The following is a 17028-nucleotide window of genomic DNA, read 5'->3' on the forward strand; positions in this document are numbered from 1 at the left end:
CTCTGTCACAAGCTCTGTTCTAGGTTGCTGTTCTAGACAGATGTGAACAAAACAGTACAGATTCATGCTTTCATGAAAGTGGCATTCCAATGTGTGTGAGTGTGGGGGGCAGGGATGGAAATAATAAAATAGCACACTGTAAGAATAGAGACTCAGTAGGGGCTAATTTTGATTGGTTGGTCAGGGAAGTCTGCTATGAGGTGGTGAATTTAAGCTGTTATCTGACTTTAAAAAGGAGTCACCCATGTTAGGATCTGAGGAAAGAGCGTTTCAGGCAGAGAACAGCTAGAACAAATGCCCTAGGCAGGAATGAGCTTGGCGTATTCAGAAAAGAGAAAAGAAACCACTTTTATTGGAATGTAGTAAGGAGTATACTAGGTGAGGGTACAGATCATATAAGATTTTTGTTCTTTTCCCCCAGCTTTATTGAGAAATAATGTTTCTATAAGCTAGTATAAATATAAAGACTTGGGATCTTATTGCAAGTGCAATGAAAAGCCATTCGAGGCTTTTAAGCAGACAAATTATATGATCTGACATGTTTGTAAAAAATCATGGCAGGGGGAAGGGACGGGGTGAAAAAAAGATACTAAGATATTACGAGTGGAGTCAGGGAGACCAGTTAGGAAGCCCTTGCCAGGTAGGAGATGTTGTGACTTAGCCCAGAGAGGTAGTGGAGATGTAGAATAGTGGACAGATTCAATATATGGTTTAAAGATAAAGATTTGGATAGGGGATACAGGAGAGAATCAAGGAAGACACCTAAAGTTTTGTAGTGAACAACTAGGTGGTGCAATTACTGAAATGAGCAAAAATGGGGGGGGGATCCGTTCTCTTCTTAACTGTAATATTTATTGTTCTTTGCGTGCTTACTATGTGCCAGACGCTGTGCTAGACGGTTTACAGATTTTCTCCTACTAAAATTTCACAACACTACCAGTAAATGCTTTGCCTCAGGTTTGTAGATAAAGCAGCTTAGTGTCAGGCTGGGAGCGGGGAGGGAGCATGTTCTCACCGCTAGGAAGTGGTGGAGGCTGAATCCGAACCTAAGTCTGCTTCCAGGGCCACTCCTCATCAGGCCTCTTCTTTGCGAAACCGAGACAATTTTCTCCTAGGTTTGTTAGAAGATAAAATATGATCTAAGCTGTGCATCAGCCGTACTGTTGGCGTGGAGTCATTGTCCCCGCCCATTTCGCCCGCGTCCTTCCTCTCCGGCGTACAGCGCCTAGCTCTAGGTGAATGAAATTCCGAGACTCGTAACCAAGATAAAACCTCCCTCCCGCAATTGGTCAGTGCTGGAGGAGGAGCCCCGTGATTGGTGGAGAGTCCAAGGAGGCGGGCGGAGGGAAACTTTGTGTACCGCGATGCCGGCTTTTGGAACCCTTTCCCCACCACCAATCTTTACGTAATTTTCTGCGACTCGCAGGTGCCCGGGCTGAGCGGATTCCTGCAGCGGCACGATTCTCTGACGTTTCCCCTTCTAATTGGCCGGGAGCTGCGGCTGTAGTTCCGAAGCCTAACTGGCCGGCCTCGCCGCCTCGGAGGTGAAGTGTACTGCGCTGATTGGCTGTGAGGCGCCGGCCGCGTGTGATGTCCCGAGCAGCGATTGGCTCTGGCCCGCTGGGTGCTTCTCTCGCCGGGACTCGGGACTCCCGGGAAGTGGACTGGTAGAGGAGGGGGGCAAGCTAGGTGTCGCTCCCGACTAAGTCGGAGACTCCGGCGTGAGGCGGCCTCTCAGGGCCGGGTGGGCTGGCGAGCCGACGCGGCGGCGGCGGCGGAGGCTGTGAAGAGTGCGGGGGTCAGGGGCCCGCACAGAGAGACCATGGCCCCGCAGAACCTGGGCACCTTCTGCCTGTTGCTGCTGTACCTCATCGGGGCCGTGATCGCCGGGTGAGGAACTGGCATCCGCGGGCACGGGGCCCTTAAGTCAGTCTTGGCTGGGGAGGAGGCTTGAGGGAGGAGGGGGCATTGTCAGACTGGGAGAGTGGAGAGCGGCGTTGCTATGGTGAGGCGGTGGAGCGGAGGAATGGGTAGCGTGGGCCAGGCTTGTGGGGTGGAGAGGAGAGCAGAGGGTGATACGGGTGAGAGGGGCTTAGACCCAGAAGACCTAGAGCTAGATTTGCCTAGAGAAGTGAGGGTTGGATGCAGTGCCAAAAGCAACGTGGTGTGAGGGGGCTGCTGAGCTGGAGAAGAGGACGATGCAGTGTTGAGCCTGCAACAAGCCATTGGGCGGACATTAAGTGGGTGGGTTATGATGCCAGGCCAAGTGAGGAAGTGGGGAGGACAGGTTAGGGAGGCCATGCTGGGATTGAAGGAAGTTGGATTGAGGGAGCAAGGCAGACCCTTGGGAGAGCCCTTGTACTTCTCAGCTTCTTGACATGCTGAGCCTGAGTTGTCATCATGCCTCACTGTCTCTCCATGGAGCATTCTTAGGAAGCTGAATGGTATTACGAGCGGGGAAAAAACATTTCCACTACTACACTCATAGGTAGTAGACTGGGATTCTAGCCCACCCCCCCACCCCCACCCCACTTACGAATTATGTGACCTTGAAGGAACATTTCAATTCTCATCTGTGACATGAGGATGATAATGTGCCACCTGTTTGAAGGAAGTAGGACCACCTGAACTTTTGAGATTCTCCGGCCTTTAATAAGATCCACTATCGTATAGGCCTGCTGACCACAGGGTATGATATGCCAGGCTCATATTTTAGAATGCGGGGAATAGTAAAGTCTTAGCTTTTGACAAATTTATAGGTTGCTCTGAATGTAGAAAGCACTACCTAGCAGAGCTTTAAACTTTAAGAACTTGTTATTCTCTTAAAAGTTTTTTCCCTGTGCATATATGCTTCAACTTTGTTGGGTTTTTTTTCTTGTGAAACATATTAAATTTCTAAAAAAATTAACTTCTCCTAGGTAATGCTTTATTGGGTTTTTAAACATGTTTTTTGTTAGTACTTTTTGCACGTAAAGCAATGGGTACCTTAAGTTGTTTAAACAAGATGTCAGGATAAATACTGTTAGTACTGTAGCTATAAACTTCAGTTTTTCCTAAAGGATTCTCTTGGGAACCGTCATGTTGATGCTGAGTTATGCCAGCCATTTTTTCCCTGTATTTTTCTCAGCTGTTACTTAACCATTTTTATATTAAGTATATCCTAAGCCTCATTTTTTATATAGCTAGCTCTTTTGTCATTAGCATTAGTGAAACTTTTGATTTATTTAGTTCTTGTCTCAAGAGATGTCAAGTTTTTGCAGATTTTTGGGGTGTGGCGATAAAGCACCTAAATAATCCTCATGGAAACCCTTGTCAGTGATAGTTTTTAAAATTTATACATAAAATGATTAAATGATTTTCCTGAAGTGTGACTAAGAGCTTATGAAATACATTTTTTTAAAAAGTTCTGTCATATATTACGTGGATCTTGATACCCCAATGCATTTTTCCCCACTGCATTTTAAAATTACCATGATTACTACATCATTCTCCCTGTGAACAACTTTCCCATCCCTTTGGTTGAGAGAATGCATTTTCAGAGTAATTTCTGCTGGCTAAAGTGACTCTGGCAAAATGAATAGACTTTCGTGAGCATGCTTATTTATTCATTTCATTCAACGAATATTTATTGGTGTCTTCTGTGGGCTGGCTATGGTCCCTGCCCTAAAAGTTTGTTAGTCTTATTCTGTCTTCCCATTGGCCCTTCCTGCAAAGATTCCCTTTACAATTAATTTGGTTCCAACATAGTTCCTGGCAAGGAGGTCAGTGGATCTCCACTTTATCTCCTAGCTCATGCCATGTACATATTTGCAGCTGCTGGGACTTATAGGCGCCTGCATATGGGTTCCAGCAGCTGTCTCTAATTAAGATTTGACCTAGACAAACTAGTATAACCACTAGTAATGACTGCAAAATTGAAATTTTCTCTCTCAGCAAAAAACTCCACAACTCATCCATTCAAATGGGTGTTGTTCTCTCTTCAAGCTTTTTATTTGGGCTTTGACTTAACCTCTGTGTTAACCTCTGAAGTTAACTTCAGTCACTTCATCTTTAACATTCCAAGAGTGCTACTGTTAGAACATTTCTGTGACATAATCTTTTTGAACAAAGAAATTCATCCTTTGAGATTGACCTTTGGAAGCAGTCAAAAGTCATTTGAAGTCAATAATAGGGGAGAAAAAAGAGAGTCAATTTGAGTATACAGTTCTTGGTTGAAAATGATGTGTGACCATAAAATAAGAAAATGACTTTCTTGACTAAAGGTAGTTCTAAGAGAAGAATGCCAGAGATATTTTGAATAATTCTAGTATTGTTCAAAAAGTACATAGCCTCTCATTGTGATTACTTCAATATGAAACTCATTACAAATTCTGGTGTGTTCTCTTTTTCGTCATTCTTTTTCGTGTGTCACGTGGGTACCTTCATTTTCCTACCTCTTTGCTCAGACACAAACCTAAATGTAAAGGAAAAAATTTCACTTTTAAAAATGTAATGTATTAACTCTTCAATGAAGTATCTTCTCCCTCTCCCCCACCCTCAGGCGAGATTTCTATAAGATCTTAGGGGTGCCTCGCAGTGCCTCTATAAAGGATATTAAAAAGGCCTACAGGAAACTAGCCCTGCAGCTTCATCCTGACCGGAATCCTGATGATCCTCGAGCGCAGGAGAAATTTCAGGATCTGGGTGCTGCTTATGAGGTGAGTCAGGAAAAGGATAAAGTGTGAATAAAACCTACAGATACAGAAAAAACCATGTAACGCTGAGTAACACTCCCATTTTTCAGGTCACTTTAAAAAAAAAAATTGACAGTAGATAAAAGTAGCAGTTGATGCTATATTGTACATTAATGTTAGTAGGTGCTACTTCCTGCCCTTTTCATTTCAGTATTTGTCTTATTAAGGAGAGTAATATTGAAAAAGACGAATGAAAGAAAATAGGATCGGTAGGTTAATACGTAGATTGATGATCAATCAATCCGTTTGAGAGTTGGAGCCAGAAACAGAAATAAAATCTAAATGAGGATTGCAAATCCACATGTGCCCATGTGGATCAGGCAGATAACATTCAGGGCAGGTATAAGATAAAACAGGAGAGTGGATATTCTACCTCCACGTTAGGAATCAGTAGCGATTGAAGAGGACTGTGACAAGCTGAAGACTTCTTGCCGCATTTCAAGGGAACAGCTGTTATTCAACACCAGCCAGTTTTTGCCATATACAGATGCAAACACTGTGTTTGCACACCGTGGCCAGATCATTTAATTTTTCAAGAGGAGTGGAAATCCTGATTTTTTGGTAAATTCTCCTGGTTGTAAAATGTTGGTAACTAATTCAATTTAAAATTTTCTTTTTCGTGCAAATCAAAGAAAACACAGCTGTAGTTTGAATTTGCAACTTGTAATCTAGAGGTCAAAATACTTTCATGTGTATCATCTCATTTAATCTTCATTAGGACACCTTGAGATATAGTAGAGCTGGGCATACTTCTTACCATTTAAAAAAATTTTTTTAACAACACAGAGGAATATTTACTGAATGCTTAATAATCTTTTTACTATTTGAAAAACCATTATACACAGAACCTTTCAACACTGTGGTGAAAAAATTTACAAATAAGTCACTGATAATCTTTCATATGTATTAATTTAGGAGTTAGCTGTTTGTGTGTGTTGCAATTCACCTTCCCCTAGAAATAGAATACTATTATTCTGTGGTTATACTTTTTCTTTTCAGCTTTATTGAGATATAATTGACAAATAAAATTGTAAGATATTTAAGTATACATTGTGATTACTTGGTACACATATACATTGTGAAAGGGATTTCACCCATCTAGTTAATCCATCACCTCATATATTTATTGTTTTGGTGAGAACATATTAAGCTCTGCTTTCTTAGCAAATTTCGTTATACAATACAGTGTTATCAATTCTAGTCACCATTTATTCACATTTTCTAAAAGGGCACAGAAAAAAATAATTTGACTCCAAAAGTCAGAGAGCTACAACTTCTGAATTCAATTAAACCCTGTATAGTGAGAAGACTGAAAACAAATCTGAAAAATATTTTAGTGGAAAAAACCCAGAAGGAAGGGATCCCAAGGCCTCCTAGGTTAAAGAAGTGAATGAACCAAAACAGTGACTTATATACCCAGATGAAACCTAGAACTAATGGGGTTTCCCTTTCTCTCTCAACACTGTAGGACCAAAGTTCCTAACCTCGGGCCCACAAATAAACTTGAGAGGGTTGGTGGACCCTCCTAAATTACTGTATGTAATATTTTCTGTCTCATTGATAATATGGATTCCATATTTCGCACTGTGTTTCCCATGAGTATTCCCATTGCTTGCTAGGAACCCAATAATCAAAAATATTTTCTGGGGAAGCTGTTGCTAAGAATTTACCATGCTCTTTAAAGACTCTACCATGTTCTTTAGCCATGACCTAGGCAAGGCTATACATAGATCATTCATGATATTGCAGTTTAACTCTTAAGAACCTTTCTGGTCACTAGTTCAAATTTTCTTTTTGCTTTGTATCATTCACTTGATTGCCTGCCTTTGGTCCTTAGATAAATTAGTGTTCACCAATCAGAATCCCAGTAAAGTTGAAGAGTCTTTTGTGAATACAAATCTGTCTTTTCTACTGAGCTGGGATTACTACTGGCATTTTAATTAGTTGAGACTCTGGTTGGTTGGCCAATCAACTAAGAAACTCCTTTTTTTCTTTTAATAATAAAAGTTTCCAAGACTATGGAATAAAGTTGCATTCCTTAGACAGAAGAAAAGTGAGGAGTAAGTGAATGGTAATAGATAACTTTAAGAGTAATTTGGGGGTAGTTATTACAGAAGCCTCCTATGTCCAAAAAGAAGCTGACTTAAAAAAATAGTCTTTGTTTTGGGGTTTTGAAATGGTGTTTCTTATGGACCCAAATGTGGGGTTCATTTCTTTGCCAAGACAGGAACAGAGAAGTAGACTTGAAAGTGAAAATATTGGAAATCCAGATCACGTAATAATGAGTTTTGTTTTGTTTTGTTTTTAAAGTTAACTCTGCCCATTTCTACTTCCCCAAAGTGGCTATTTTTTTAGGATATTTACCAAACTATTTTTTTTCTCACCTGGTCTATCACAGTGGCTTTAGTTGAGTACTCTGGTCACTTCTAGACTAACCCATTTGTCTTTGCTTTTAAGAATGCTCACTCTCTTGTACACTGAATTTCTTTTTATCCTTCTAAATGTATCTTAAATGTTAGTAGATTTTTGCTGTGGCACCCTACACATCATTCAGGCCCTGAGCCAAAAGTGTGTCCTATTTACATACGCCAGTTAGATCTTCCCTTTCTTTTGCTGAGTCAACAAGCCCCATCTACTTCCAACCTCACGTTTCCTGAGCCAACACAAGTATGGGTTTGAAATAACTTTCTCCTTCAGTCTGCTATCTAAATAGACATTTAAGAATATCAAATAACATAAAGTTATTCAATTTTCAAAGTTATATATGTGCATATATTTCAGAATGCTCTAAGTAAATGGGAAGCTTTTTTTTGGGAGGGCAGATTTTGAAGAACATTGAAGCTTATTTTGTTTTACATTCTTTAGTTCTATATATGGAATGGTCCCAATGAGAAAGCATATACCTGTGACTGAGTATGTAGTTTTCTAAAACCATTAAAACTTCAGAAAGTCTTTTCAAGTTGTGAAATTGAGCTTGAGCGTCCTTCATAGAGCAGTGTCCCTTTTCACTCTTTGCAGTTCAATCTCAAATGCTGTCTGTGTGTGGCAGACAGCATTCTTCCACAAATGGATTTCTACATGAATCAAAAGAATGAAAAGGGAATATGAAAATATTGCAGTGTAGAGCTTTCTGGAGACCTGTCATTGGAGTCCCTTGACTTACCAGTCTCTTAATGTGTGTGTGGTAGTGGGGTACAGGGGTTATGGTATAGATGTGTAGGGCTGAGCATACTTGACAGCTGTCCTAATTTACTGCTTCTGTGACTAATGACAGTCTGTCATAGTCATGTCCTAGTTTATAGTTTAGAGAGAGAATATAACATAGTGGTTAACAGCCTAAACACTGGAGTCAAACTACATGGGAATTAAACCTGAGGAATTCATCTCACCTCTTCCTGTTACTGCCCTCACATTCATAGCCATGTCGCTAATCTCCAGCATGATATTTATGGGGCTAGGTGAGTTTTGATAAATTTAAATTAAAAACATGAATGGAGCATTGTGGAAAGTTACAAAATGGGCACTGATCAGAGAATTTAGTCTGATAAAGAAAATAACTTTATAAACATGCCTTAATACCATACATAATGAAAACTGAATTCCACTAAAATTTTACATACAGTATCAGAGTTTAAAAAAACAAAAACATAAATGTGAATTCACCTTACCTGAATATTACCAACTCATAATCTTTTCTTCCACTGGCTTTTACCCCCAGGTTCTGTCAGATAGTGAGAAACGGAAACAATATGATACTTATGGTGAAGAAGGATTAAAAGATGGGCATCAGAGCTCCCATGGAGACATTTTTTCACAGTAAGTAATTTATCTATCTGCAGGGTATTAAGTGTCTGAGAATGGATCACTTAGTGATTATTAAAGAATTATCCTTGCTCCCTTGTTCAGAAGCTTTCGATGAAGAGTACAGCTCAACTGATCCTTGACCAAGAGGTCATTCATCATCCTTTCTGTGGGAATATACTCCTCTATTTTCACAAAGCTCCAGAAAAGACAGGTGGCACTAAAAGGGATGTCCATCTAGCCAACCATATCAATTAAATCAACCCTGACTGTGTTGGGGGGGATATATGTTGGAAACCAGTTCATTTTATCTCCTTGCTGTCTTAGAATCTGCAAACCACTTAATGAGCAAAGGAGATTCTTATAAGCGGAGAGAGAAATTCCTACTCACATACCCAAAGCTGACTCTTCATCCTATCCACAAGAGAGGGATGATTATGATAATCAGCATTGTTGGAAGGAGTTGGGTTAGAGGCTCTTCATCCCTTGCTGGACCCAGCTTTCTGGGAGTGCTGAGAGGCTGGAATAATAAACATCTTTCCTTCCCGCTCTTTGAGCCCCTCTTTGTTGAGCATTTGAATTTTCATATGTCCTGATGATGCATAAATAGGAGATCTTGATCTGGGGTTTCAAGTCAAGTTATAAATAAAAAGATGTTTGAATATGCATTTCTATGGGGAGAGGATGCATTGCTTTCTTCAGATTCTCTTCAGATTCTTCAGATTCTCAAAGAGAATTTTCTTTAGATTCTCAGATTTCTTCAGATTTGTGAACGCTTCACCAAAGAAGTAAGAATCACTGTTGCTACAACAGCTTCCCTCATTTAGTGTTTGGGGGTGACAGTAGATTTTTAGGACTTAGGACGACGTGTGAGTAATATTATTAGGAAAATCTTTCTCTTCCCCAGGATTGATTTGGCTGCTGTAGCCTACCAGGGAAGTGTCCTGTTTGAACCCCTTAGCAGTTAGAAGTGATACCCAAGGATGCCAGGAAAGAAAAAAAGGCTCTGCCCTTGCTCCTTCCCCACCAAAATCCTCCCTCTCTGCTTTTATTTAAGATTCAGGGAATCCATGCCACAAGATGGGTTCTGTTTTTATTTTTTGAAGGGGTTGGGGTTGTTGTATATTTGTCATCACTATGCTAACATCTGAGGCTCTTATAACCAAAACTTAACGTCAAGATTAGAACTCCTATACAATTGAAGGTCACTGTTTATAGTAATCTCAAAGTGACGCTTCTGTTACTTAACACAAATTAATTTTGGTCTTATGAGACCAGAACTTCCTTTCTGTAAGATCCAGAGTTTTACTAAGGCTGATGCTTTTTTAGTTTATTATGTATCCAAGATTTTGGTACAAAGCAGTAGCTTGTTTCAAGCAAAGTTAGTTTCTAAAAAAGCATGTAAAGGTGAACACTACAAATGTCCAAAATTACCATTAGGTTTGGCAATACGTGAATGTATATAGACTATACCTTTCTCAATGTCTCCATTATATCCTGATATTTGTCAGTATTGAGAGAGATTATTTTTTCATTGATTAGAATTCATTGGCATACTGTATACACTGTACTGTGTGTCTGGACAATATTAAAAAGTAAATTTTTTTGTAGTAGGGGCAATATTAGTTGACATTATATAAATTAAAGATTGTGTATGATGTATGACTCCAATGTATTAAAATGTCTTTCAGTTTTTGCTCACTGGTGGGACACAATATTTTATCAATGTGAAGAAAACTAAAAATTGTAAGAGGTGAACTCTGATTTCTTTTCGTGATGATTTTACACCTTACCAACAGCTTCTTTGGAGATTTTGGTTTCATGTTTGGAGGAACCCCTCGTCAGCAAGACAGAAATATTCCAAGAGGAAGTGATATTATTGTAGATCTAGAAAGTCACTTTGGAAGAAGTATATGCAGGAAATTTTGTAGAAGTAAGTCCAGACTATACAGCTATTCCTATTGACTCCCAGAATGTGTTCTTATGACTAAAAACAAGAGGTTTCTATGTACCTTCTCTGTCTTTTAGGGGGTGGGGAGGTGTATAGAACTGAATTAATCATAATTCTTGGTTCATGATATGCTGTTATTATTTCATGAACTCATCACTCAGCCCAAGAACTAAATAAAACAATACCAGGAGTTATATCTACCTACATGCTACTTCCCTGTTCCATTCACTTGCCTCCTTTCCCAGGTAACTGTCTAATATCCTGAGTTTTGTCTTTATTGTTCCCTTGCCACTCGTGTTTGTTTGTTTTATTACATATATAGGAATACCTGAATAATATATTTACTTTCACTGTTTTTGACTTTGTAAAAATGATACCATACTATACATTAGCTTCTGAGACTGGCCTTTTTTACTCTTAATATTGTCAGAATTCATCCATGTTCTTGCTTATAGCTATAATTCTGCTGAATAGAATTTCATTGTGACCACGTTGCAACAATAGGCATGTAGGTTACCTCCAGTTTTTTTCAATTCCAAGCTGTGCTTTTAGGAAGTCTTGTACATATATCCAGGTAAAAAGATTAATTTCCCATGTTCCCTTGCAGACCTGTTGTCTGTCATCATTGCTAATACATAATGTGCATCACTCTTTGCAGTTAGCATGCTCCTAAACAAATTCCTTTTCAATCTAATTATTGTAAAGGATGTATATAACCTTGCTATTTAAATGCCTCCATGGTAGGTTCTTTTTAAGAAAAAATTACCTTGAGAGAGCATAGTGATTAAAAGCACAGAGTTTGGAGCTAGACTGCCTGGTTTAGAATCCTGGCTCTACCATACATTGGTTATGTGACCTTGGTCGTATTACTGAGCCTTGCTGTGCTTTCATTCTTTCCTCTGTAAAATGGAGATAATAGCATCTACCTCATAAAGCTGCTATGAGGATTAAATGAGTTCATAAATATATGTGATTAGGGCCTTGCTTGGCACATACGAAGTGCTATAAAGTGTTGACTGTAATTATTGTTATTGTTATTTACTCCGTTGACCTGGGCTTTCATATGTTCGTAGGCTTTGAGGGATTTTTCTCCAAGCATTCATGTCATCTTACTGCCTGAGCATGTGCCCTGTGATTAGGTGTTTGACTGAACAGGCAAAATCAAGAGTACATTTCTTCATATATTTTAGTTTCTAGTGATTTAGAGGGATCAGAATGTTTAATTGCAATCAGCTACAAGGAGATGATCGTTGTGTCTTTTCTTACGGGTTAGAGTATCTGAATCGAGACAGCACTGGAAAACACTGCCAGATTGAGTTGCCTGAAACAAGGAAGTGTTTTCATGAGGTTAATCATGACTAATCCTGGGGTGGGAGCCACAAACCAGCTTTTGAAGGCTGTGGTTGTTCTTCAGGGCTTATGCTTTACACAGCTCAGATTTCTCAAGAGATAGTAATTCTGTGCACTACTTTAACTCAGTAGTATTTTGTCATGGCTTAGAAAAAGTGATTCCATACATACTATCTTTCAGTTCTCTTCTTTCTTACCCTCCTCTCTCTTCTCCAACTTTAGAATTTGAGTCAGTGAAAGATCCATTTGCTCAACTCCTATGTGGGAGCTGACTTGTAACTCCTCCAAGACTTCTCTCAGCTGTGGGTCTCTCTGAGGGATGGCTTGGGAGAGAAGGGGAAGTTGCGAACCCCGGCAGGTGCACAGAGTCCCGATCTGGTGAGGAAAACCAAAGGCTGTGGGACACAAGAGAGAAGCTGATCCTGTGTGTGTACTTGCTAGGTGGTTAGAAACAAACCCGTGGCAAGGCAGGCCCCTGGCAAACGGAAGTGCAACTGCAGGCAGGAGATGCGGACCACCCAGCTGGGCCCCGGCCGCTTCCAGATGACCCAGGAGGTGGTCTGCGACGAGTGCCCGAATGTCAAGTGAGTGCAAGCACCTTCTTTGCTCTGCCAAGGGACACTTTAATCATCTCATTTGTCTAATAAAATGCCAATGGTCCATACCTAGATTTTTTTTCCCTCCCTCTCCCCCATCCTTCTCTCTCTCCCTCATGTTCTGCCAGAGGATAGAGCAAAGAAATGTACAGTTTAATTTTTCCGAAAGTATCTATTAAGAATATCTCCTTTTATGTTTATGAACTAATAAGCAGTGCCCTTTATTTCTGAATATACTTAACAAAAATGTTGATATTTTTCCGTTTTCCTACTTGGAATGTTTCCTTTTTCCTACTTGGAATATTTAGAGCAATCTTATGTGTACAGCTAACATTTCAGATTAGAGAAGTAGTATTTGCTGATTTATGTTATAAATACAACTGTTTAATTGAACCTTCAATTGTATATATTAAAACTAGCTCAGTTATTTGTGGGATCAGTGAAAAAAATCAAATAGGATAAACTCTTCTGTTAGATTTTCTGATAAACGTGATGCTGTCCTTTCGGGTGCACATTTATGTAAATGCGGGTAGTTTTCTCTGTTACTGATCACTCACTTCAAGGCAATCAATCTACTGCAGGCTTTTTTGGAGTCAGCAGTCGCATGGTTATGTGATATATAGTAGCTTTGCCCTGGCTTTTGGCAGGAGGAAGGTGTAAATGGATATCAGGTGGTTTTGTCATTTAGGGATACAGGATAGTCTTCCAAGAGAAAAGGTCTGATTGAGTAGATAAAACTTTATTATCTGTATCTGGGGTTTGGTTTATATTTTCTTTTTTTTTTTTTCTTTTAAATGCTCTTTGTCTCAGACTAGTGAATGAAGAAAGAACACTGGAGGTGGAAATTGAACCTGGGGTGAGAGATGGCATGGAGTACCCCTTTATTGGAGAAGGTGAAATATTGATATTAACGTTTTATTATTGTAACGTTATGCTCTCGCCTGCTTATGTACACCTCCCACCCCCACCTCACCCCATACCTCATGGCCACCTAGTAAATGCATATATCATTTCCAACACACTTCAGTCAGTTTTAGGACACAGAAAGCCTTTTTATGACCATCCTTAAGCATCCTGGCTGGTCCACTTAAGCAGTAGCATTACTGTTTATCCTTTGACTATCATGGCCAAAAGTTACTGCCACGTAGCCTAAGTTAGGTCAAAGTTTAAATGTTCAGAACTTACTGGATTAATTTTAACTCAGCAATGAAAGAAGTTATGTAACTCTAGTTGGCATTAATAAGATGCTCTCAGACCTCACTTAGGGGTTAAATTTAAATCTCTAGAAGAAAAATAGCTTTAAAACATCAGATTCAGGTGACCAGTGAATCATTCCTTGTTTAGGAAGTAGGTCAAGTTATTTATTGCTGTGTCTGAGTCCCAGGTGATCCTCGCTAATAATCTGAGACTTGACATAACCAGGTAGACACGCTGCTCTCACAGATAGGCTTGACAGTCAAAGCCTAAGGTAGTGGCTTTAGAAAATTCTCTCAACTGCTAAATAGATTTGCAGCGTTCAACTTGCGTGGCTTACAGTGTGCTGTAATCTCTTCTCTTCTGACAAGGTGAGCCTCATGTGGATGGAGAGCCAGGAGACTTACGGTTCCGAATCAAAGTTGTCAAGTAAGTAATCTCAGTTTAGAGGCCTTCTCTTTAGCCCTTGCTTTTCAGAGGAGTCAGGTTAAAGAAATATCGGTAGCCACCAGGGCACTTCCAGACTTTTTCCTCTGTCATGCCCTTAATACCCTAAATATGTAACTCTACAGCCATACTGAAAATTTGGGGTTGGAGCCTAGGATTGAGTCCATTTATTTATTTACTTCCAAGTCCAAGTCCAAAAGATGTTGGGAGGAAAGCATCGGTATTATGAGTAAGGAGCTGTGAAAGAGAGGCAGACAAGGAGACCAGAGATTTTAACTGAGGAAATACGGCCCCATACAAGAATGGGAGACTTTTCCGTAGAAAGGAGCTTCTGTGACATCACCTGCAGCTGCTGGGCAGCTTCTCTGGTTGGCTTCTCTTCAACGTGCAGTTCTGCTTACATAAGAATTTTACCTGGGACTCAGGCTTTCTTGTTTATCACTTGTCTCTTGTTACCACTTTGGAAACCAGTGATACCTCTGTTTCTAAGGATTCACTGAAACAAGGTTCCCACCCAAACATGGAGAAATGGGCCCCCAGTGCCAAGGACTTTTTCCCCTCATAGCACTCTTTAATCTCGGTGATCTTTCCCCAACCTTCCTCACCTACCTTGTCTTTCCCATCACTTCCCAGAGAAACTGGCACATGTACTGTTCCCTGAATAAACCTGGTACCTTCTCAAGTCCTTATCTTTGCCAGAATTCCCTCTTGCCCTATCCCCACCCTCCCCTGAGCCCACCTTATTTGCAGCTTCAGAGCTGATCAGGCCTTACAAGCCCAGCTCTAGAAGCCCCCCAGGACCCGTCCCTGATGCCCTTCTCCCCCAGTCCCACAGCCAGAAGTTGTCCTTCTCTCTTTTCCATAATCTAGTTACTTGTATTTTAATTACGTGCTTTGACTTCTGCTGATTATAAGCTCCTTAAAATTAGGGTTTAATAAATCTTAGGCTACTTTACAGTCTTGATTAATACTATACACGAAGGAGTGTCTAATAAATGCCTATTTCTTGAAAGAGTGGCATTCATCCTTTTCCATGATTTTTCTAAAAACTTTTTGAACTCTTCCCAAAGAAAGACTTTGGAAGTTAATGATCTTTACCTTGTTCTGTTCTAGGCACCCAATATTTGAAAGGCGAGGAGATGACTTATACACAAACGTGACAATCTCCCTCGTGGAATCTCTGGTGGGCTTCGATATGGATATTGCTCACTTGGATGGTCACAAGGTAAGCAAACCAGTTCTCCCGCTTCCGGTCCTTTTAAAGCCTTCACATGGCTGCTGTTGAGGTTACTTCAGCCACTTCGGTCATTTGGAGGCACGGGGACTAAGTGCTCAGGCTTTGTCCTGTCATCTTTCCTCACTCTGCTGCTGAACATGTAGCAGTAACAACGCCACAGACCCCTCAGCTACTCAGAGGTGATTGCACAGCCTTTGGCAGTCTCATCTTTACAGTCTCCGTTGGTAAAAGCCTTACTTTTTTACGTGTTTCGTTTTTCTTTTTCTTTTTGAAAACCTTCTCTTTCTTTGGCTCGCACTGTCCTAATGATGTTTCCCCTGCCCCTTCATCCTGCTGCTCTGAGCCATGACATGGGCTCTGGGCGCCAGTACCCACTGGAAGCTGTGTGTTGTGCTTCGAGAGTACCAGTCCTGCTCCAGTCCATCCCCTTTGCTTTCCAGGTACATATTTCCCGGGATAAGATCACCAGACCAGGAGCCAAGCTATGGAAGAAAGGGGAAGGGCTCCCCAACTTTGACAACAACAACATCAAGGGCTCTTTGATAATCACTTTCGATGTGGATTTTCCAAAAGAACAGTTATCAGAGGAAGCAAGAGAAGGTGAGGGTATAATATTTACTGTTCAAGGAAAGATGAGGTCTACATTAGAAGGATTAGAGGCTTAGGGGTGAAGTCTGTAATGACTGATTGAGAAGAGGGCCCAGTCAGTGGGTCCTAAGTAAAAAGGAAAAGGTGAGAGAGGTCAAAACTGGAAAAGAGGACAAAGAATAAGGAATGGAAGACAGCTAAAGAGCTTTCTGTCCATTTCAGTTGCCTCTTATCGGATTTTGTGGGAGGTATGTGTGGTATGTGTGCCTGAGACACAAAGACAGGGGGTCACCTTGGACGTGCATGTATGGGTATCCACATGCGATAAAGTTAGACATTGGTAGTTACTTGTTTAATTCAGATCCCTGGTTGTCATAAGGCCTTTTGTGAGCCTCCCCATGAAACATGCTCTTCAAACTCTGGGGAAGTCATTTTTTTGTTAACGGAGTCATTTGTTCATTCTTCCCTCAGGTATCAAACAGCTGCTGAATCAAGGATCAGTGCAGAAGGTATACAATGGACTGCAAGGATATTAAGAGTGAATAAAATTGGACTTTGTTTTAAAATAAGTGAATCAGCGATATTTATTATCTGCAGGGTTTTTTGTTTTTGTTTTCATTTTCAATATGCAAGTTTGGTTTAATTTTTTTTTCTTCTAATGATCGTCATGAAATGAATAAGAGGGCTTAAGAATTTGTCCATTCGTGTTGAGAAAAGAATGACCAGCAAAAGGTTTAATAATACCTCTCCCTTTGGGGATTTATGTCTGGTGCTGCCGCCTGAGTTTCAAGAATTAAAGCTGCAAGAGGACTCCAGGAGCAAAAGACACAGTATAAAGGGTTGGAGTTAATTGTTAGCTATTTCATTCGAAATGCCAGCTGGAGAAGTCTGTTTTTAAATACAATTTTGTTGTTAATTTTTTCTTGACTCCTGTTTTCTTGTTGGTGTAGTTACCCTGTTGTCTCTTCCACCTCCATTTTGGTCATTTTTCCTTGATCAGCCTCATTTCCCTCCTTGGGGCCTGTGAGCTAGTTGGGTTTTCCTCCCATCAAGCAAGATGAATGCACAAACCTGTGGAAGAGTGATGAAGATCCAGTCGCTGTACCCAATTAAACACACATGGCACTTTCT

The 17028-nt window shown here is 40.4% G+C and overlaps 1 protein-coding gene across 1 annotated transcript; it reads left to right on the top strand.

The window, feature by feature from the left end:
- The first annotated feature begins 1627 nt into the window (after window positions 1-1627).
- DNAJB11 (DnaJ heat shock protein family (Hsp40) member B11) lies at window positions 1628-16818 on the top strand. Its single transcript, XM_032631244.1, is given in 11 exon segments — window positions 1628-1890; window positions 4541-4697; window positions 8452-8549; window positions 10334-10427; window positions 10429-10467; window positions 12277-12419; window positions 13242-13324; window positions 13997-14054; window positions 15186-15297; window positions 15750-15909; window positions 16369-16818. Coding segments are annotated over 11 exon segments (1077 nt in total). The 5' UTR covers window positions 1628-1822; the 3' UTR covers window positions 16434-16818.
- Window positions 16819-17028: the final 210 nt, after the last annotated feature.

The sequence above is a fragment of the Phocoena sinus genome, chromosome 4, assembly GCF_008692025.1.
Source record: "Phocoena sinus isolate mPhoSin1 chromosome 4, mPhoSin1.pri, whole genome shotgun sequence".
NCBI classification, from domain to species: domain Eukaryota; kingdom Metazoa; phylum Chordata; class Mammalia; order Artiodactyla; family Phocoenidae; genus Phocoena; species Phocoena sinus.